This window comes from Anas platyrhynchos, chromosome 9, assembly GCF_047663525.1.
Source record: "Anas platyrhynchos isolate ZD024472 breed Pekin duck chromosome 9, IASCAAS_PekinDuck_T2T, whole genome shotgun sequence".
In the NCBI taxonomy this organism is placed as follows: Eukaryota; Metazoa; Chordata; class Aves; order Anseriformes; family Anatidae; genus Anas; species Anas platyrhynchos.
Genome location: NC_092595.1, coordinates 16,295,282 through 16,317,150, shown reverse-complemented (window position 1 = coordinate 16,317,150; position 21,869 = coordinate 16,295,282). Strand labels below are relative to the sequence as shown.

The 21,869-nt window shown below is 52.9% G+C and overlaps 1 protein-coding gene across 1 annotated transcript; it reads right to left on the bottom strand.

Annotated features, from left to right (window-relative positions):
* Positions 1 to 846: 846 nt before the first annotated feature.
* On the bottom strand, positions 847 to 18,415 carry C9H3orf70 (chromosome 9 C3orf70 homolog). The gene is made up of 2 exons (XM_027464024.3): positions 18,043 to 18,415; positions 847 to 1,614 (listed from the first exon to the last, which is right to left on the bottom strand). The coding sequence occupies exons 1-2, from the start codon at positions 18,212 to 18,214 to the stop codon at positions 1,058 to 1,060; spliced, it is 729 nt and encodes a 242-aa protein (XP_027319825.1). The 5' UTR covers positions 18,215 to 18,415; the 3' UTR covers positions 847 to 1,057.
* Positions 18,416 to 21,869: the final 3,454 nt, after the last annotated feature.

Here is a 21,869-nt window from a genome sequence, read left to right as displayed (position 1 = left end):
GGCCACCTCACGGGCACCTCCGTGCTGTCCCCGAGCTCTGCCAACACAGTGGTGTGGCTGAAGGATTTTGTGTTTTAAGCTTTGTTTTTCTTCAGGCAAATGCAGGCCCTGAGGCCTTTTGGTCCTGAGTGCGCGTGTCCGGCACCAACAGCACAGGAGGAAGCAGCAGGCAAAGCTGAGGGTGGATTTTGCGTGTTTGGAGGTAGTCGCTTCCCTTCACCTGTCGTTTTACACCCGGTCTGGAATGGTATTGGTGAGACTGCTGCGCCTCCTCCCTGCCTGCTCCCCCTCCTGCTGAGCTGCAAGAGCCAGCTCCCCTGCCAGAGATCCACGCGGAGAAGGGATCCGGGCAACTGCTTGGCCTCGGAAGCAACAGTTGCCTTTTCAGGAGATTTCAGAGCCTGACCTAACTCAGCAGATGCTCGGTGCATAGCCTGGAGAAAAGTTGGAGGCACTTTGTGCGTTCTCTAGCCTGCCATACCAACCCACTGGAAGAGTGGTGCCAACGCGTTCGGGGAGGGTCGCACCAACACTAGAGAAAAGGACGGGCACTGCGGGAGGCCAGACAGAGGCAGAACGAGCCTCCTGCTGCTGCACCTCGCACCATCTATAAGAAGAATAAGGACAACTTGGTTTTGCTGCTCACAGGCGTGCTGCACCAGCTCACCCTCTGTGCTTTGAAGGCCCACTGCAAACATCCTGACAGCTGCAAACATCTCAAGCAGCATGTCCTCATATGAGAAGTAACATAGGATGTAACCCAGACCAAGAAAAAGGCCTTTTTCAGCGATAAGAGTCTTAGGATTTATCGCTACCTTATGTGCAGACATGGGAGGTCTGATCAGGCTGAGAACACGTTAAAATTGCTCAGGCTGCTGCTAGTTCACCACTATGCAAGTCCCGCGGCCACGCTCCCATCAGGGATCTGAAATATCAAGTGCACTGGAAAAAAGGGATTGTCAGAAAAAAGAAAAAAAAACAAAACAACAAAATATAAATACTACAAAAGCAACATTACTGAGTGGGAACTGGACTGATCTGATACCACCTTGTCGGATCACACAGTGGTTTCTATAGTCTCAATCACTTCCATTTCACACTGTGAGGGCGACAAGAGTGGGCATTCATCTGGTTCCCAGCTGCTATCCGGGCTGTAATCTTCTTCTGAACTTAGCTCGGCCACCCCCTCCGTGTCCTCATCGCACGACTCCATGTAGTGAACCCCCACCGCGTTGATCCCGGAGTCCTCCGAGCTGGAAGGGGACGAGCAGTGATCTGTTTTTGGTGTATTGCTCTCTTTTGTGAGTAAGGCATTGCGGACAGAGACTTCCTCGGCCTTTGTCTTGTGGGGCACGGGGGGAGGCTGCCTCTGCACGTAGCACATCTTCCCGTTGATGCATTTCACGCGGTAATTGTCAATGAAGAGGTCTGCGATCGTGCAGAACTGCGGGGAGGCGGGGGGCAGCGGGGGCTGGAAGACGGGCGCGAACTTCAGGAAGTGCTCGGTGAGCGAAACGGCGATCTGGATCGTGTTCGTGGCCTCCCGAGGGCGAACGGGGATCTCGGTGCTGGGAAGCTGCTCCACGGGTGTCATGGGCTGATAGACGTATTTACCTGCGGGGAAGGCAGAAGAGCAGCATGTAAAGACTTAGCTTTAAGTTAGAAAGAAGCCGATCAGGGGCTGCCTGCCTTTGGCAGTCAGTAATAACCTGCAGCTGCTGTTTTAGTGGCTTCGAGGTGTTTTTTTTAGTTCTCTCCTGGTGCAAGGTCTCTGATGCTTAATATTGCACTAAGCGCGGCTTCTCTAGCCCTGGTCCTGCTGCTCTCCCTCTCGCTGCTCCCAAGACGTCTGTAGGAAGTCACTAACTTGACAAAATTGACTCCAGGGACCCAGCTCCCTGGCTGAGAAGTGGGGCAGACACCAGCTCTGCCTGCGCCCCTTTCTAGGGGAAAGAAAATTGCACAGATGCCCAGAAGACGCTTTTTCTTCCCCCCACCAAATGCAGAGCAGTTCCACCAGACATCTTTGCTACAATGATCTACGTTTTAGATTTTATTATTACTCTCAACGATGAGTCTCCTTGTATGCACTTCCACGTTCATTCTTTGAGTGCTAACGTGTGATTTTCTGTGTTACAAACCAGAGCACTCACACATGATGACAACTGGAATTTTAAGGCAGAAAATAAGGGAATTCCCATGCCATAGAAATGCCTTTAACATTTTGATTATCTGGTTAAATAATAAGAAAAACAGGATTATGTTGGCTATACAGAGCTGAACCAAGTGCGAACTAAAGAGCACAACTGAAATTCTCTACTAAAAGAAACAAATAAGAGAGCAGAAAATCAGTACTTTGTTAGGAAAAACTGAGAAACCTGAGGCTACGCCAAGACTGTGAAATGCTGCATTTTATTTGCATGAAGCCTCTGCAAGATTCATGCCTCCCCAGGGGGCTCATACGCTGTGAAAGCACACGTTTCCAGAAGACTTGCAAGTAGTGGGACTCTCAGCAGAGTTTTGATGCAGGAGTTACAAATATCACAAATACTCCTTTACAAAGGCCAAGAAAGTATCAAAGCAAGGAGGGGCTGCTCTGATGCTCGAAGCTCTGTGGGTAAGGAGCAGAAAGGCACCAAAGGCCTGGCCGTGCTGGGACAAGGCGATGCCTCTGCCTGCCCCGCGTGTTTCTGGTGGCTCAGAGGTGGTGCAGCCTTTCCTCCTGCATCAGCTGTCACTTTGGAAATTCGGAGCGGTGACTGTGTTTGTGTTTCTGCTCGGGGTGGCTGAGCACAGCCTGGACCAGCAACAGGCGAGGAGGGGACAGGAGAGGAGGGCTCGCTCTGCCATGCCTGCCTGGTAAGGAAGCCTGTCCTCAGCCCAGGAACCCTTCCCAGCCACACAACCAGCGCTGACTGCACCGAGCTCTCAGCCAGCGTGGCACTGGGCTGGGCAAAAGGATCCCAGCTCCTGGCTGTAGCTGTCGCTCTGCCAGCCCCAGCGAGCCAGGGCCCACACACAAGCTGTGCGCTGCCAGCCGGGCTCCGGTACGTCACCAGGGGAAACCTCGAGCGCTGGAGAAGGCTCTTCCCAGCCTGCTGTGCCTGTTGGTACTGGAAGGGGGACAGCCTGCTGGAAAGCAGCCTGCGCTCCGGGGCTGGGGCTCCCGAACCCCTAGCGTCAGAGGAAAGACCCCAAAGAGGGGTGTGGGAGAGGCACAACACGTGGCCAGCAAGGCAGAAAGTGGGCTCAGAGGAACGAGCACCAACCGTGCTGAAAAGAAACCCCCCTTGTCGTGCAGCCAAAGGGAACAGCCAGCAGCCGGGCAGAAAGCAGCGAGCGCGCTGCAGTAAGTGGGCCGGGGAAGAGAACATTTTGTGAATAGATTTGACCAGCTTCGCTTGAATACCTCATCAAGCTGCTTTCTCCTAGGATCTGCGGAATGATAATTGTTAACAGAGCTGCTGGAAAAGCTCTGTGAGAATAAAACGGCATTTTTTCCTCCTACTTGATTGTGGCTGGATGGCAGTTAGGAAACACACAGCCGTCCTCTCCTCCTGCCATCTTTGTAGCAGTGTGGTCTGAGCTCGCTGCGTCTCAGAGGACTTCAGGGCAAGCACCAAAGCACTGAAGGCATCAACCGAGGCAGAACAGAGCGTTTCTCCTCCAGAGCCGGCTGCAGCAGCAGCACGGATGTTGCTGTTGTGGCAGCTGCTGGGGCTGCAGCCTCCTGGGCCCTCCTCAGCCCCTGCACAGCACAACGGCGCCGGGGTGGCCGGGCAGGCCTTGCCCTCCCCACCTCACAGCAGCCTGTGCCTTCCTGCCCGCCGCTCTGCTCTGGAAATCTTTTTTCAAATCAGTGAACATTAAACACGCTCCTGTCTTGCACAGCGACCCAATGAAATGACCGCCGAGCACGCTGCTGGCTGGATTGGTGGCCAGCAAATTCAGCTCCCAGAACTGAAACGCAGCCTGCGTGGGACCAGCGAGCCCTCACCCAAAACCACGAGGCTGTACTGAGGCAGGTATTTGGGCCGCTTCTGTGTGGGCTCCTCTTCCCTTCCATTAGCAGCCAAGGGTAAGACACACCACTGGAGAAAAAAAAGTCTCAACTCTGCTTTTGCCTCAATTCTGCTTGAAGTGTCCAAGGATGGCTCTGATAAAGATCGCAGTGGGATGAAGAATCAGGGTTTCTGTGCAAGGCTCTGACTGTCCGCTCAACACCGCTGCCACGTGCTGCCAGAGGGGCTGGGGGAGGAAAAGCAGAGCACTTAAGCCACGGCAGCTCACAAGCACGGCATTAAAGGAAATCGAAGATTCATCCAATTTTACTCCTTTTCCTTTAAGGAAGATGGTCAAGGAAGAAGCTCACTGACAAACCGTGTTAGGCGGAGGACACGTGTGCATGCCCTGTGCTGTCTCTCGCCGCTTGTCACAGAAGCAGAAATTTGGATTTTCCCAGCCAAGCTGGTGTCTGGTAACTGCAGCACTTCAACCCCCCAGGCAGGGCTTACAGCTGTAGCCTCTGCTGGGTTTTGGAAAACAGAAACCCAATCACAAGTGTGTGGCAATGCGAGGCCCTGGCTGTGGTCACGCTTCGGCCCTGTTCGAAGCCAGGCTGAAAAGCACCGGCAGGAGGAGAGGTCGGGGAGCCGAGGTGCTCCTGGGCACGTGGCTGCCTGGCAGAGCTGCACAACAACGCGGGGCGATTCGCTGCCTGCTTCAAAACTGCCACGCTGGCACTAATTTCAGGGTAGGAGAAAGCAGCAGCTAGTCTGTTAGCAGAGGATTTCAAGCCCGTTGGTGTGACCTGACCTTGGCTGGAAACATTTCCTCGCCGTCCAAGGACAAGTGCTGCCAGGGAAAGGCAGAAATCACCTAATGGGAAAAAGAAAATTTTCCACATAAACTGATTTTCTGCGTTTCTTCAGGATTCTGTTATGAATTTGTTATTAAGTTCCAGTGGATATTAGGGCCAAACCTGTTTATTTTAGACGAAGCCTCTCTTTTATGAACGTGATCAGTTACCTCTGTTAAAAGGTGCTGGTGCTCACAGCTGGAGCTGTCAGAGTGGATCACGGCCAGGGCTGTGGTAATAGCATCGCTTATAGCTCCCTACCCTACATAATGCATGTAAATGCATCAACCACGATGCGGATGCTATGAAAAATTTATGCAGAAATTTAAAAATAAGATCGCCCACCCACTACAGCTTGCAGGATTGGCAGCAGTGTCTTTTTTTTTTTTTTTGTTACAGCAAATTACCCCCAAAGCACAAGTCCCACCTTCTTTTATAATACATCGTGGTCTGGTAAAAGCCCCCCTGAAATAAGCAGAAATGTTTCTGCTGACTTTAAGCAGCTGGCAAAAATCCATGATAAAATAGTATTTCGAGCACCTATTCCGACACGTTCCTTTTAGTGCTCTAGCACGTAATTTATTGCAGCTTTATTTCCACCAAGTCAGTTGGAGAACTCTGAATTGAGCTCTGCTGATGAATGTTCCTGTAAATTACAGTGTTTTGCACAAATACAGATGCCAGACCAGACACCGCATCGCGAGTTGTTTCCTGGGTCAGTTGCCACTCCTGCCCACGCAGAAGACAGCATTTCAGTGAAGGAAAAATACCGCACATGGTGCACGCGAGGGTTTTTGTCCAAAAAAATACAACTCTAAGTTCTGTGACAAGCAGCTTGCTGCAGTTGCAGAGGTTTGGGAAGACCCCGAGCACCATGAGGCTGCTGCAGAGCAAACGCTGCAGCTCCAGCTCTGTGTTCTGCCAGTGCGGCACAAGGGCTACGGGAAACAGCACTGGGTTTGTGTCCTGGGTGTTGAACAGGACATGCATGAAGCCAGGCGTGCCAGGACTGCTTTCATGGTAAGTCTCAGTTATCCATGCCAGCCGTATGTTGATGGATGGTACGAAATGCAGGACAGCTGAGAGCCCAGGGAAGCAGGTACATCCGCTGCGCTCGGCGTCCTGCGGCTCCAGGCTCACCGAGCATCGCTCTGCGTGAACACTGCGCCTTTGTCTGCTGCTAATCACACACTGGGTTGTGCACAACTGCAAGGAGTGATTGTTTTTCCATTGCTTCATTATTCAGCCAATCCTTGTGAAAGCCTAAAAGCCAAATCCCCCAGAGAATTAACCCCCAGAGGCCAGCAGGAGCTGGTTATGGCAGAGGCCAGCGGAGCTGCAAGCCCCGGTGTGGGGCATAGAGCTCAAGCAAACAGACTCGTCCCGCTTGGGAAACACTTTATCCCCGCAAAGTAGATGTACTTCCATGTACATAAAGTCTCTTTGTGGTATTGATTACCAGAGCGATGCGGTTGATTGATTGGAAGCTGTATTATGGTGTCTCCTGAATATAAAAAATAAATAAAAGCTTTTAGAAGTAAGCCATGAGGTCATTTCTTTCTGTTTTTTTGCTAATTGAGCAGTCGGCATGCATCTTTACCGAACAGACACAGCAGTAATTTCCGTGGCTAATACAAAATAACTTAACCATGAAATAAGCAGAGGTGCTGCTTAAACACTTAATTCTCCACTTCGCTTCGTCCCAGCATTCTAGTTTACCTCTGACACCGATGTGCTTGGCATGGTAAAAAAGAAATTAAAACTTCACCTTTCAGCAGCGGGGTTTCTCATAACAAAGCCCCTGCCCTCACCCTCTCAAAATGCTACCTCAAAGGATTTTTCCTAAGAAACAGCAACATGAAACGTACCACACTTCAGAAAGACGATAAAAGATGGTTTTGGACCTTCTGTTGTGAGTTTTGCACATCTAAATCAGCAATACCTATGGAGTAGCAAACAGCTGTTTGCATGCAAGACGTTTAGACATATTTTAACCAAAACAAAAGCTTTTTTCATATGTATACTTTCTCTTGCAGCTGCTTGGACAAGGATTTCTACACCTGCCAGTTCACCTACTCTCCCCAAATCTGCAGGATTAGTGACACACTGCCAATTGTATGCTAACTAAAAAAGCCTGGCTCAGTTCAACTGGTGCAGCTCAGGAACTGCTCCCGTGGCCCTGAGCTGGCTGAGCGCCGTGGTGAAAGCACGAAGCTGAGGGGTGCTGGAGGAGAACGGGCTCTGGCTGCAAAGCAGATTTTGCTGCCTTTGGACGTGGTGCATGATTCAGAGAGGCTGACGCCGCGGCAGCTGTGTGCTCCTGCAGTAGGGGTGAGCACCGTGGATACCAGCGGAGAGCGGCTGGTTTGGGGCTGAAGTTTTTGCTTGATGCTGCTACACCGGCGTAACAGCGGCAGTGAGCTTGGGTTGCAAAGTCAGCCTGAAGGCTGACACGTGCAGCACTGCCACTGTCGTATCTTACCTAACACCATGGCAGGTGTCAGGAACGTGAGCCAGGGAATGAGCCACCAGGGGAGAAGAAGATTTCAGGACACTGAAGCACTGTCAGCTTTACAGTACCAGCTCAAGCAGAGCTGAACTGTGCCGTCGGTGGCTGCAATGAAGCACAACTAAAATGTTTGTCAACGTTGAAGCCTCCTCGTATGTAAAGCTAGGGAACGCCTTAACACAAGTGATACTCTTGCCTTGCACTTCTTCCAAGCAAATTTGCAAAGCATGCAGAGGTTGTTCAAACAAATTTCTACTGCGGCAAATGCAAACAGAGCAAGCACCGCGCTCCCAGTACTCCTGGCATAGATGGCAGGCACGGTGAGGGATCGCAGAAGACACAGAGGAACAACTCTGCAGAGGAGCAGTGGTTACCCCAGCACCCCAAAGTTACACTGGTTACCCCAGCACCACCGTGGAAGAGGTCGCAGCAGGCCCGTGGCAGCCTGTAAGTACACTGGGCAGCGTCAGCAGGCTCTGCCCTCACAGCTGTGTGTCCCCCAAGCAGCAGGGCAAGCAGCCTCCTCTCCCAGACACAGCTGCACCAGAGCACCAACACGTCTGTCCCGCTCCCTGTCTCAGCCAAGCACAGGAAGGAACCAGCCTGGTGCTATTTCTTCAGTGGCTCCCCAGCAGCGATCTCGTACAGTTGCCAATTTTCTTCTGATATGAAGCAGAGGTGTTCCCTCTGATTGCTGTATAGTGAGAGACAGCTGTGACAGCCCTTGACTTGATGAGCCGTGAGCTTTTCACAGAAAGCTGAGAAAGGGGAAAATAAGAAAGTTTTTCTTCCTCATAACGTGTATGCTAATGCCCTTTGGTCTTGATTTGTTTTAAATACAAAGAAGGATCATGATCTTCCATGCTGTGAGTCTTTCAGGGTTTTCTGCACGCTTCCACTAAAAGCAAGTAACTCAAATGCAAACAGACCCGGAGCTTCATGCTACCATCCCTGCTCTTTCCTCTCGTTTCTTGTACGGATTTACCAGCCTTAAGGAAAAAGCGACATTGGAGGATTTAGGAATGCTTCGTGCAGCTATCAGCCCTCATAAAGGGGCCACATTTGCTTTCTGCCTGTTACAAGGGAACCCAACAAGGCACAGCACATGTGTGGTCCAGAAGTAACATGGCAAGGGCTGTGTTCATCACAGGTACTGCTACCCACAGCCTGGCACACGGTGGCTTAGGAGGACACAGACACAGCATCCCAGGTGCTGCAGTCCCTCTCGTTACCTGCACGAGCACAGCTGGCCGTGAGCACTGCAGCTGAGCACTGGCAGTCAGGATCTGAGCTCTGAACCCAGCATTTGCCTTCCACCATCCCTTCGTGCAGCTGCTCTGCAAAGAGGAGAGCAGCCATGTTTTGCGCTTCCCTGAAAAATGTTATTCCTCCAACTTATGCTAGATATTTGTTAAATTCAGCACAGAAAATAGCAAAAAAATTCCTTAGTGTTAAATATTTATTTTACAAAACCATCCCTGTGTACCATCTGCTCGAGATTCAGCATCCCATCACTTCCACGCAGACAGCCAGCGTGCTGATATGGTAACAGAGAAGGATAACCACGGCTCGGTGTCAGGAGCTACCTACGGAGCATGAAGGCACGTCCTGCTACGGAGGACTCGCAGGCAGTGGGGACACAAGTACCTGCCCTGCAGGTGGTGCGCCCGTGGGCTCCTGTGCGAGATGGGAACACTTCCCTGCGAATTCTTAAGCAAAAAGAGCAGCTCGATGGTCCTTGAAGGGCAGGTCCTCTCCAAAGGGCCAGGCGATCTGCCCCCATGGCAGAGCTGAGGCAGGAGCCTGTTCTTTGGAGCTCGGAACAGCTGCTGCTTGGCACAGATGCGTCTTTATGGTCGCAGCCCCTTTTCCTGGTGGGTTGACAGGAGAAACAACAGCATATGTGCTGTGCTGTACCTGTGCTGCTGCCTTCCTGGTGTCAGAGCATGCGTCTCCTGCTGACAAGTCATCTGTGCCGGGGCCTGGCAGAGGGCCGGCCTTCTGGGCTCAACAAACAGCACGTTCATCGGCTTCATGGCTGGGGAGCGCGGCCCTACGACTGACACAGGCCTCCCTTCTGACCCCATTCTGTTGGTTCTGGTGACCTGCACACGTTTCCATTCATACTTCGCTCATCCCAATCTCTGTATTTCTGTTACAAGGCTCTACAGAACCTATTTCTGAAGTGTTTAACGCTCTCCTCACGCAAGAGGGCTGCAGGAGCCCATCAGTGCAAGCTGGCAGTGTCCGAGCCCCTCAGCAGGGACAAGCAGCACTCCTACAGGCACCTAAAATATGGCTCCAAGGCAGCAAAGGCCCCAAAATCCCACCACTGCTGGCAGCCACACAGCGAGGAGCATGAAGCAGCCCAGCTTGATGGCTGAGATGGCCGCAGGTGTGCTCCGGTGTGGGCATCGTGCACGAGGGCAGGCGGCAGAGCTGCTGTGACCGCGCTGCGGGGCCGGGTGCGAGCAGCCAAGCAAAGCAGCGCTTCTGCCAGCATGCGTGTGGGCTCCCGAGCTCTGCAGCCACCGGTGAGAACAGGAATACAAATGCATGCTCCTGTTAAAACTGTTTTACAACACAGGTTATATATAAATTCCAACTGTTACGTTGCTTAAATTAAAGTCTGAGTATATTATAAACAAGGTACAGTTGCCAAGCGATCAGACTTTACTTTTCCAGTAGGTCTCTGACCTCCATCGATGTGAAGGTACTGAACTACTGGCCAAAACATCTCTCAACTGCAGCAACTGCACTTCTTGAATTCTGTGATCGGGCACTATCCAAAAATTGCTTCCCGGGAGAATGCAAGGAGTTCTGAAAACATGCTCCATATCTTATGGACAGATACATTCACACAGGTGCTGGAGTAAAAACCGCAGCACACTGAAACAGGGTCACTTTCTATACACAGAGGGAGAGACAGACTACCTGGACGCCAACCTACCACCAACCAGCTTTCTGCGTTACTCTGAGCTGATGCCATCCACCGACGGCTGAGCCCACACTGTCACAGCTCTCACTCGGAGCATTCAGAACGTGAGCGAAGCATTTCAGATCTTGTCCTTTACAGAGACAAAAATTCCCAGCATAGACTTACCAATGTGCAGAACGAAGTTAACAAGGCTTGAAGTGACTCACGAGGTGTAAGGCAGCTTTGGGTAAATTGCGAGGCACTGCAGAAAAACACCCCAAGATGCCCATTCTGTACGAGCCCAGCTCTGCTGGCTTCATCACCACACGCAGAGGGAGAACGAACGTGCTCCTGATGAGCACCCAGGTGCTGCCAGGGGACTCAGGGTCCTGTGCCAAGCACCTGAAAGCACTCGTCAGTGCTCCCAGCAAACCTGAGCACACGCTCAGCTCTGCAGACCTGCAGGACAGGAACCATGAAGATGACAATCTCGTGATTCAGGCATAGGGCAATGCGAGGATATGACCACGGGCTGTAGTGAAGATACATGAAACATCCATCAGCAACCACAGGAGTAAAGGTAGCACGTTAGAGGGCACTGGAGCCGTACACTTTTGCATTTAGACACCCAAATTAAATATGCTCACAGAATCAAACAGGAAAATCGACTTCCTCACTTGCAGAGTCCAGGAAGGAAGCCGCACGTTTGCCAGGGGCAGTGGAGCTCCAGCACACATTTCATCTGTGAGCTGTTACTCTGCAGTGAGAAAAGTGCCTCGAGCGTTTTCCCAGAACGAGGACCTCGGAGCAGGAGCAGAGGCTCAGCCTTCATCACAAACCCTTCCAGGAACATCCTGAATTCACAGCCAACCACGCCAGCTGACGGGACACAACATTAATGAATTCTCCCTCCAAGCTGCTTGCTTCTGGAATAAGACAGCCGCAGCCTCCTCATTTCAGGCTGGTCCTGAGCAAGCTTCACGAAAACAGCAGGTTAACCCTTCAAGCAGTTACAGAAGAGAGGTATCCTTTATCCACAGCTCTCAGCAGCTTTTTGCAGCAGCTCACGGAGTTTTGGGCAAGCAGACATAATGTTTTGTGAATCATGCTCCTCAGATGGACGGACAGATTATGAAACACAGCCTCATTGTCATGCATGGCAACCAGGAGGTTTTGGCTAGCAGAAAGCAGTTTGGTACACAAGGCTCCTTTTTGTCAGGACTTCTGGAGAAAGAAGTGCAACGATTTCTATTCGATCCTGTATGAGGCACAGAATTAGTCCTGCAAGATGTACTTAGAGCACGTAACTCGAATTCAAAGCTTTTCTCGAGGTCTACTCCAGTTAAAGGTTTCTGTTGGTAATGATGATGATAATAAAAAAGGATCAGGCACGTCTCTAGACATAACTGTGCATCCCAGCAAGGGTTTCAAAATGAATGCCAGCAGGTTCTTTGAAAGGCACTGATGTTTCCACAAGGTTTGATGAAATCTACATGTTTGGGTTCTCTCCCTGAGACACAGCATTAACAGTCTCTTCACGCTGCGATTTGGGGATTATAACTAAAACCACAGCAACAAACCACAGCAATCCAGGGCCAGAAAGGTGCACCCGTGAAAACCGGCAGAACGCCGCTTACCCTTTGAGTTACACGTCAGGATGCATTGAGCTGACATTCCTTCTTTCGCTGTGTACAGCTCAGCGAAACGAAGCCAGAATATCACAGGTCTTCAGAATACAGGTGAGGAGAAGATGTTGCACAGCCACAGGCAGTGACCGCTCGTTAAGGATGTTTCCCAGGCACAAGCTGACAAATCCACCTCTGGGCGAGCCTCGCCTGGTGCTCAGCACAGTGCCTTGCTTGTGCACAAGCATTATGTCCAGATACACAGACTTACACCAGATGGATGTTCAAATCCTTTTCACAGCAAACACAAAAGAAAAGCGGGTATTTCTTCTGGGCTTTGTAGTCACCCTCCCGCCAAGACAAGCCATTCCTCACAGAACCCCCAGCCCCGAGTTCCTGGCCCAGCTGCTCCAGTCCTCCTTAGGCAGAGCTCTTCCACAGCGAAAATGTGCGAGCTGCCCCCAGTATTCAGCCTCATAATTTAAAACATAACCATGTTACAACTCCTTTTCCACATTTACCCGCCAAGTCAGTCCTCAGGACAGGGTTTTGTCCTGTGGCACAGCACCGCTGCAGATTCAGGCCGCCCCCAGTGGTGTCTGGCTGGGACAGGCCGGCCCCTGCTGGAGGAGAGCCCACCTCCAGGTACATGAGGTGCCATCACCCTGCTGCCTGCAAAAGCCACCAAAACCAAGGCAAACGAAACCCCCCAGAAGAAAAGCAAGTCTTTTGGAGGCCTACAGCACATGCAGTGCCATAGAGCGCCCCAGGGCTGTAGCTGCTTCCCGAATGTGGAGAGATCAACAGAAGCAGGCTGGCAGGCAGAGCCAATTCTCTTTAAACCCGCAAGCTCTGTCACGGTGCACTTGAAAACCTTCAATAGACACTTTAGCTCACTTACCAGTGCTCTGTTACAGGAAACAAAGGCTGCCTTGCTGATTCCCTGCTTACAGTTCTCACAGGCAGGCTGGGGTCTGAATAATTGCATGGGTTTCAAAGATTGTCGGAGCCCTGCTGGCGGCTGCTGTCACTTCAGAGGTGGGGGAGACACCGCGGAAATAGCACTTGGGATGTGCACTTGGGGTGCAGCACCCAGCTGCCTGCGTACCGCGTGCCTCACTGCAGAGCGGGGCCAAGGACCAGCACCCGGGGCCGGGACGTGCCCGCTGCCAGGAGCGGTGGGAGAAAAGAGCGGTTTTGCGGGGTGGAAAATTAATGTTTTTAGCTAAGAATGTTGTAAAGTAAGAACACCGGTGTGTCAAGTAGAGAAGGCTGTCAGAAGCAAAGCTCGGAGTACTCCCAGGTGCAGTGAGTGTACTGACTGGCTTCGCTCCGTGGCAGCAGCTGTGGGAGACAGACCATCACCTCTGGCTGCCCGGGCCCTGCAAGAGCGACCGCACACAGGCCCCAAATCACGGCCGGCTTGTCAGCCCCATGGCAGCCCCAGGTGCCCACGAGCAGGCAATGAGGAAGCGATGCAGCTGGCTCTGAGAGCAAGAACCCCTGGCTTCCCTGTCACTGTGGGCAGCCAGGCACGCGATTTAAATACGCTTGGGTTCTTCGTCCCCGCAGGGTGCACTGGCACGGCCAAAATCAGGGGAGCCCTCCCCCCTGAGCTGCCCGGAAAACATATGCCCTTCTTGGCATGCCACCTGCCACGTAAGCCCATCTCCTCCTGTTGGCCGAGGAACGCCAGGGCTTCTTGCCAAGCTGCCTGACCTGCTGCAGACCCCACCAGGTCAGGACGCAGTTTGGGGCACAGCGGTCCCGTAAGGACGTGAGGCGCACCACAGAGCAGGGAGCCATCACAGGGCGCAAGGGCAGGGGAGCATTTGTACCTCTGAAAACCTACACTGCCCCTACAATCTGTTCAGAGATCCGAGCCCAGCGACTGTTTTTCCTTTCTGACCACCCAAAGGAGGCTCACGGCTCTCAGCCGTGCTCAGTTTGCTTTCCTGTAGTCGTCGAGAACAGCTGGATCTGGAGAAGCGGCGGAACACAAAATTTATTTGCTGCATCAGTTTTTCAGTGTGAGATATGCAAGAGGCTTTAAGTAATAAAGGTCTGCTTTTTGGATGCTGAACCTGGGTAAAATAATAAGCCACAGAGAGACTAATATACGGTAGCAGTTCCTGTCTGCTGATACGACTGCTGTGAAATGAGTGTTGTGGAAGCGTTATTCGTGACGGATTTTTGATAATTGCAACACAGCGTACTGAGAGTTCTGCAAGGTGTTTAACGTACTGCAAAACGTTCAGACGGAAAATAAACCCTTGCAAAGGAGTTACAACAGAATGCCCTGTCTTTGCACTGTCCAGGAACGAAGCCAATCCTGAAATCCTACCGAGTGCAATGCCTTCTCTGATGAGCTAGTGTTTAGGCAGTGAGATGAGAAACCACAGCCCAAGTCTAGCTGTCAGGACGGAGGTAACCCCCGGCACCTGCCCCCTTCTGACAGAAGCAGCGACACCATGCAGCCAGCAACCTGCTGATGGGCATCGCAGACAGCACCAGCACGAATCAGACCCGCAGTGGAAACCCAGAGGCGAGGAAAGGAAGGCAAGCACCTTGCCGCACACCCACCTCTGTTGTGTGTCGTCTTTTTGGAAAAACTGAGCAATTTAAGGCTCTCACCCTGCAGCTAATGAACAAAATACCACAGAGCTGCCAGAGGGACAGAGGAAGGGGAGCAGAGGGAGCCCCCCTGGCAAAGGGAACGTGCACAGGCTGGAAGGTGCAAGCAGGAGCAGCGTGTAACAGGACAAGTGTGGGTCAGACGTTTTTTAAACCAAAAAAAAAATCCTCCTTGGGCAGCACTTTCCTCCCTGTTGCATCCAGGCCCCAGCAGGGAGGGCATCACAATGCCTGCTGCAGCCAGCTACACGGTGCTCTCATCCTCCAGAGCCCCTCGTTGCACCCTCTGTGCTCCCACCCCAGGAGCTTACAGAGGTTTTATTTGGCCCACTAGCGAGCCAGCTCCCCCCTCACCCAGAAACCTGCTCCCCACCAAGCACCAAACAGTGACAGTGATCTGAAATAAACTGCCAGGCCCAGGCACAGAAGTCACAGACACAGCACCTGAGGGTTTTGGAAATGTTTGGACATACCGACCAGTCTCTGCGATCCTGCCTGCCAGCTACTATTGCCATTTTACAGAGGGAAACATCAGAGGTAAAGAGAAAGCCTAAAGGAGTGCTTACTTCAGAGTGTGCCACCAAAAATGGCTTTGGGGAATTCAGACTAGGTTCTTTCTCAATTATTACTTCTATAGCCAAGTGGCTCAGCAACGCTGAATTGTGTCTGTCACTGAAGTAAGCAGATGTGATGCTGAATACACATGAGGAGGCAATCTACTGCCTGGAGCGGCGGTGAGTTTGTGTCATTTTTCAGTGCAGGTGCACTTCAATCGAGCTGACATCCTCCAGGACCATGGACACCAATGGAAAATAACACTGCACGGGCCATTTTAATTGACGTTGGGATTCCTGTACCCCTGTGCAGCTTTTAGGAGTCACAGCGCAGCACTTTCAAGAGCCCTCTGAGGATTGCTGAGGCAGTATTACAGCACTGTCTTTATGGAAGATAACTTCCAACACTGCTTAATTACATCGCTGACCTCTATACCATCTTCCATTATAGGCCTCGTTCTTACCCCCTTTTAAGTCCAACTCCACTCATTTTGCAAGAGCAGGATACAAAGAGATCCTCAGCTCAGACATTTGCATTAGGAAATAAGGGGGCAAGAAGGCAGCGTTCTTGTTCCTAGCTTTCAGATTAACCAAGAACACAAGGTTTGTGACTTCTTTCATTTAAAATGACAGCTTTGTAGGACAAACACATCTGAAAGTTTCCTTAGCTGTAAAGGGAGAAATTAAGAAAAAAGTTTGTACTTTTTACAAAAGCTGCAGTTATTTTTAGTTCCTGTGATTGCCACAGGGAAGCTAAGGGTTGGATGGCATCTCAAGATGTCCTTCCAGGAGGGAATCAGCTCTGTGTCACTCCAGGAGACACTGGTCTAAGCCCTCCTTAAAGGCCTCCAGTGAACGTGACTCCTCACTGTCTGAAGCACTCTGTTCCCTTGCTTCATTTCTCTTATTTTTTAACATGTTTTTTACTACCAAGCCTAAACTTCCCTTGCCACAGGTAAGTGATAACTCGTTATCTTCCAAGTCTGCGTGGAGAAGGACTAGAACACAACTTCCTTTCCCTTTATCCTTTGCAAAGCTCATCTCCCCTCCCTCCCTCGGTGCTTTTACAGCCCAAGCAACGGCTTTGCTTTTGCACCCCCCTGTAAATCCTATTTTCTGCACCGAGCGCTGTGACCTCCTACAGAACCTCCCCAGTTCTCCTACAGTTTTTTTGAAGTGCAATGCTCAAAACTAAACCCATCAGTCTGGTTTCATCATTACTGAGCTGAAGAGACTAATTAAATTGCATGCTTGCAATGTTCCTGTTAATGCATCCCCAGTGAAGTGAAGGCTCGGGTTCTGTTTTTGGATTTTCTACCACAAAGGCCTCCTGCTGATGACGCATATCCAGTTTGTGATCCATCTTAATCCCCAGATCCTTCTCTGCAACGTCACTTCTCCAGGTGTTCCCAGCTCTGCGACTGACTTCCCCATCCCAGGACTATCCCTGCTGATTTCCGACAACATCTCCAGTTTACAAACACCATTTTGAGCTCTGATCTTGTCCTACGGAGTGCTCAAATAACTGAAGTCACAGCAATTCTGGAAAATAAAAATACATCTAGGTCGTAACTGGAGGGCCTTTGTGTCACTGCCGAAACGCCACTCGTGAGACATCCCTTTCCCTGCGCAACAGGCGACTGTGACACCTCCTCACGTAGCCAGTTGTCACCACACAGCACTCATTGCAGGGTGCTGACAAAACACAGCTGCTCCAAACTGCTTTCAAATGAGCCCCAAATTAGGGGAACAGTTCTAATCCATGCATTTAATTCAAACACAAGCTCTCATCCAAATAAAAGGAGCCTTTTTAGGCCCTTTTTCCATTAAACCAAATCTGCAAAAAACGCACGAATGGGAAACCCACGTAGGAGTTTAATTTACAAAGAAAGGCAGTGACAGACCGAAATGGAGAACAAGATGTCAGGAGTCAAGGGACATCCTCGGCAGCACCCAGCAGCCCTCACGCCGAGGTTCAGCTCTAACCCCGTCCCTTCAAGCTTTAAGATCTCCACGGCACAACACGAGCCAAGCCCCTAGCTCCATCACCATTTTCTGACCTCAGACAGACGAACTGGTTGGAAAGCCTGCTCGTCAGGGATATATGTGATTAATTATTCATTGAACTGCCTTTGGCCGCCCCAGCCATGATTGCCCACATTGGTATCTCCAAGGCAGACATCAAAGTTGTCGGGCACCTTTCCGACAGAGTTGGCTCAGTACTACGTTTTGAGGCAGTAACTATCTGCTGTATCCTGCAGGGGTTATTTCTCTACTCAGAGCATTTTAAGTCACACATTCCTGCAAGAATAAGCAGGATTGCAAAGCGTAGGAATGGGAAGGAAGCCCCCAGCCACAAGGACAACCCCAGAGGACGAAGCAGAGGCTTTCCCTGATGCTTCAGCACCGGCAGCGGGGCCACGGCACGGGGCTGCCTGCAGCAGGCCTCTGGGCAGCCCCCTGGCTGCTGCCACTGCTCCTTGGGAAGGGACCGATGGGATGGGATGGGATGGGATAGGACACAAGGGGACAGGATGGGATGGGATGGCATGGGAAGGGGCAGGAGGAGATGGGAAGGGAAGGGAAGGGATGGGATGGGATAGGATAGGATAGGAGGGGACAGAATGTGGGATAGGAAGGGACAGGAGGAGACAGGATGGGACGGGATGGGATATGAGGGGACAGGATGGAATGGGATGAGATAGGATAGGATGAGGTGGGACGGGACGGGACGGGATGTGGGATGGGAAGGGACCGGAGGGGATGGGATGGGATGGGGAATGACAGGAGGGGATGGGACGGGACAGGACCAGATGGGACCGGACGGGACGGGTCAGGACGGCAGCCCCCCGGGCAGCGCGGAGCCGCTCCCCCCCCCCCCCCCCTCCCCTCGCCCCCTCGGTTTTGGGGCCGTTTTGGGGCCGCGGGCTCGCTCGCTCACTCACAGTGGCACCATCCCAGGTGGCAGCACCAGTGCAGGCGGAAGCAGCGGCCGTGGCTGTGCGTGGCGCAGAGCGAGAGCCCGTCGCAGGGCTGGAAGTCGGGTCTGCCCGCGCAGCTGCGGGCCAGCGCCTGAGCCTCGTCCAGCTTCTCGCTCTTCGCCGCCGCCCCGCTCATGGCGCCGCCGCTCCGCCCGCAGCCCCCGCGCCGCAGCGGCCAGGAGGAGGAGGAGGAGGAGGAGGAGGAGGAGGAGGAGGAGGAGGAAGAGGAGGGGAGCAGCCGCACGGCAGCAGCAGGAGGAGCAGGAGGCGCCGAGCCGCAGCGGGGACCGCCCGCGCCACGGGGGCAGCGCCGCGGGCAGGGCCCGGCCCCAGCCCCGACGGCTCCGCCCCGCCCCGCCCCGCGGGTGGCCCCGGGGTCCCCTCGGTGTCCCCCTGTCAGCCCCGGTCCCCTCTCGTCTCCCCCGGTCCCGGGGCTGCCCCTGTGCCGCCTCGCCCCGACGGTCCTGGCCGGGGCAGGCACGGCTGCGGCTGGGGTTGGGGTCGGGGTTGGGTTGGGGTTGGGTTGGGGTTGGGTTGGGTGCTCCCCACACGCCGTGCTCCCAGGCAGGTGGAAGTGTTTCTGCCTGCGCATGCTGTGGTTCTGTAAACGCCGATAAACTTTGCCTTCCATTTTGTGAGACGACCACGGCACGATTTCGGCTGTCGGAGGTACGAACGCGTGCCCGTACCTGCAACAAGCGCACCCCCGGGCTGAAGCTGGAGGGGCTGTCACCTCTAACAGCTCGATGTTTGGCTTCCTGAGGGTAGCAGTGGGCTTGTCTCCCCGTCAAGCCTGAACTTTAACTGTGCTTTGATTGTCCCCCCGGTCAGCACTAGCAGAGCTGAAGCCAGCCTCCTGTTTGGGCAGAAGTCAGGCTGTCGCTTGCAGCCACCCAACTGCGCAGTGCCACCAGCTCCCTGTCTCTCATTTGTCCTCCAAAACATCTGGACACGGCTCCTTCGGGGCCGTCCTTGGGGCAGATCCCAGAGCTGTCCCAGTGCTGAGCGCCCTCCTGAAGATGTGCTGAGCAAAGCGTCTGCGTCGTGCCCACAGAATGAGCTTGAGAACCACCGAGCCACACGTGTGTCACTGTGCCAGCTGTGCGGTTTACGGGGAAAATCAAGGAATATGGGTCAGTGACTGGGCACAGACTTGCCTGGGGACTTTGTGAGTACGGTCCCTGGCTTGCTGAGCAGAGCCCTCTCCTCCCCAAAGACACCAGAGTGGGAGGGCTTGGATGCTCCCTGTGGTCACCCAGCACCTTCAGGCAATGCACATGGGCAGCCAGCACCTACCTGGGCACTGCTGCCCGTCCTGCAGTCCTGGGGAGTGTCACAAAATGTTTCCACTGCCGTCCTTCCAGGGCTGATCGTGGCTGCTGAGTCAAAACCGGAGCTGGCTGCAGGAGGCAGGGAGGTTCAGGCCATGCCTCGGGGATGGGGCTGTCAAACTCAGCCGAACCAGGCTGGAGTTGGGTGCCCCGCTGGGAGCCCTGAGCCTTCCTGGGCACTGGGCGCTGCGACTGAGGGTGCTTCACGAGCCAGCTGATCTTCAGGGCCTCCAGGGTTAATGGCACTGGAAAGTGAATTTGTTGAATCGCTCCTCAAGGCTTAGCTGCCTTTGTTTTGCTGAAATCCCACTGAATTCAGCAAACATTCGGGGCCTTGCACAGCTGTTTGCAAGCAGAGGAAAAACTGATTGCAAAACCAGGTGCTTCTTTGGCACTGTCCTGCTGGTTTGCGAAGAACGTCCTAAAAATTCGTGTTCCCTGGAGCCTGCCAGCAGCAAACAGGAAATGCAGCTCAGCTCCCGTGAGACCCCAGGCGCAAGAACTGCCTCTCCTGCTGCTGGCACAAAGCCGCCCTTCACCACCGCTGCTTCTCCTCCAGAGCTGCTCTCACCCCCAGCTCGGGCTGCAAGATTACTTTCTGTTAAAAAGCAATTCCGTCAAGGAAGGTGAACTGCGGGTCAGAGAACTGGGAGTAGGTGTTTCTGACGAGACTCAGGCGCCCCATCCAATTCGCCTGCGTGCTGCAAGACGGTGCTCTGAGCACAGGGAGCTTTCTGCCTCTCTTTGAAGGCCCTGTGCTGCAGGGGACGCTGATCAAAGCCGAAGCAATTCTCTCCTTTGGTGCACTCCTATTCTTTACTGTTTTGCAAAACGCCTGTGGCTGAGCAGTTAATGGAGGCATCTGCTGCACTGGCAGAGTTCACTGACTTAATTAAAGACATCTAACAATTCTGCAACTGCATGTGAGACCAGGGGTACTCGCAGGGCTGAAACCAGACAACCTCAGCACTGAAAGCAAGCATCCCTCCTCTGCAGAGAGCACGGCTCTGCAGCCAGGCACGCACATAAACATAGAGTCAGGGCCCAAAAACTGAGGATGGGCTACAGCCAGCTTGCACTGTGTGCCACGGAGCCCTCATCACGCTGGGTAACGCACAGTCCCAGCTCACACTCACCTAGGTCAGATGTGTGACCAGTGGGCAGAGCCTGGGACACTCCTGCACACACCAACGCTCATCAGTAGGAAGAGTTTACCTGGAAAACATTTTAAGTAGATACTTCTTCACCGAATGAAATTTGCCAGCTCGTTTAAACAGACAGTAGGAAAATCAATCCCATATGAGGTGGTTAAAGTTCAGCCCTGGGGGGCTGGGGGCCAGGGAGCTGCGGCTGCCCTCTGGTGTGCTTGAGAGGCCGGGGCTCAGAGCCTCGCGCTGGCCTCCCGGAGCTGCCAACGCAGCCTCTCCGCGCTGGCAATGTCACTGGCGGTGGCCGGGACACAAAGCAGACAGAACAATCAATGCTGGGCTGCTCTGGTCAATACGAATTTACAAATGAACTTCTGTCAGTAGAGACATTGCTGGTGCGAACAGCCTCTGTTCTCAGTAATCTCCTGGAGGGGAGATGGGCAGGGGTGGGCACGTCAGATGCAGCAGCACGGAAGTGCAGCAGGTGAGGAGACATTTTGGCTGCCAAGTAGAAGTCACTGGGGCTTGGTACCCCGAAACCAACATCTCCCATTCCTCACCCCGCTCCCGCTGCAAGGGCAGTGCCCTTTTCCAGCCCGTCTGCGGTGCGGGTGAGCAGGGCAGCACGAGGCACGGGAGAGGGGATGTCAGTGTGGTGTGTCCGGGGCTGTCCTGCCGAAGGACATGCGAGCCGGCAGCGCCGGGCAGAGCTGTTGTGTAACATGTCACGCGGAGTCCGCTCGCGTGGAAGCAGCGCTTCACCTTTGAGCAAATGCTGGATTGCTCTCAGCTGTGACACGCGAGTGATGGGGAGGGGGGGAACTGCAGCAGCTTTCTGGGCCTAGAGTTATTTCTGTTTCTGGTCCAGGAGAAAAACGCCCGCTGGAACCAGTCATTTGGTTGGGTTACGGCTTCTTTTGCACCCTCATCCACAGAAAGACAGGAGTAGAAAGAGGGCAAAATAAGTTACGTTTAGAAAAAAGCAGCAAGCAGCCTCTTCAAACAAAGACTTCTTCATTAACAGGAAATTTATCTAATTCTGCCATGTAAAGAAACAATGGAGGTATGAAGAAAGAACAAACACATTTTCCGTTTTCAGTATGGTATCATATAATCAAAACAGTTTTATTAAAATAGAAAGCAGAATCTGATGTTAATCTTCCTGAGAAGGGAACCCAGACCCACCCATGCCCCACGCCAACCTAGACGATAAATTCAGAGGCCACGAGCAGTGGGTGACTGCCCCACAGCAGCAAGCCTGGAGGAAGCTTGGTCACCTCCCCCTGCTCTGCTCCCTGTGTGCCTGCAGAAA

Coding starts and splice junctions, on each gene's coding strand:
- C9H3orf70 (XM_027464024.3), bottom strand. CDS start 18,214: ATGAGCGGGGCGGCGGCGAAGAGCGAGAAGCTGGACGAGGCTCAGGCG. Junction 1,615..18,042: donor CCACCTGGGATGGTGCCACT/GTGAGTGAGCGA, acceptor CCTTCCCCGCAG/GTAAATACGTCTATCAGCCC.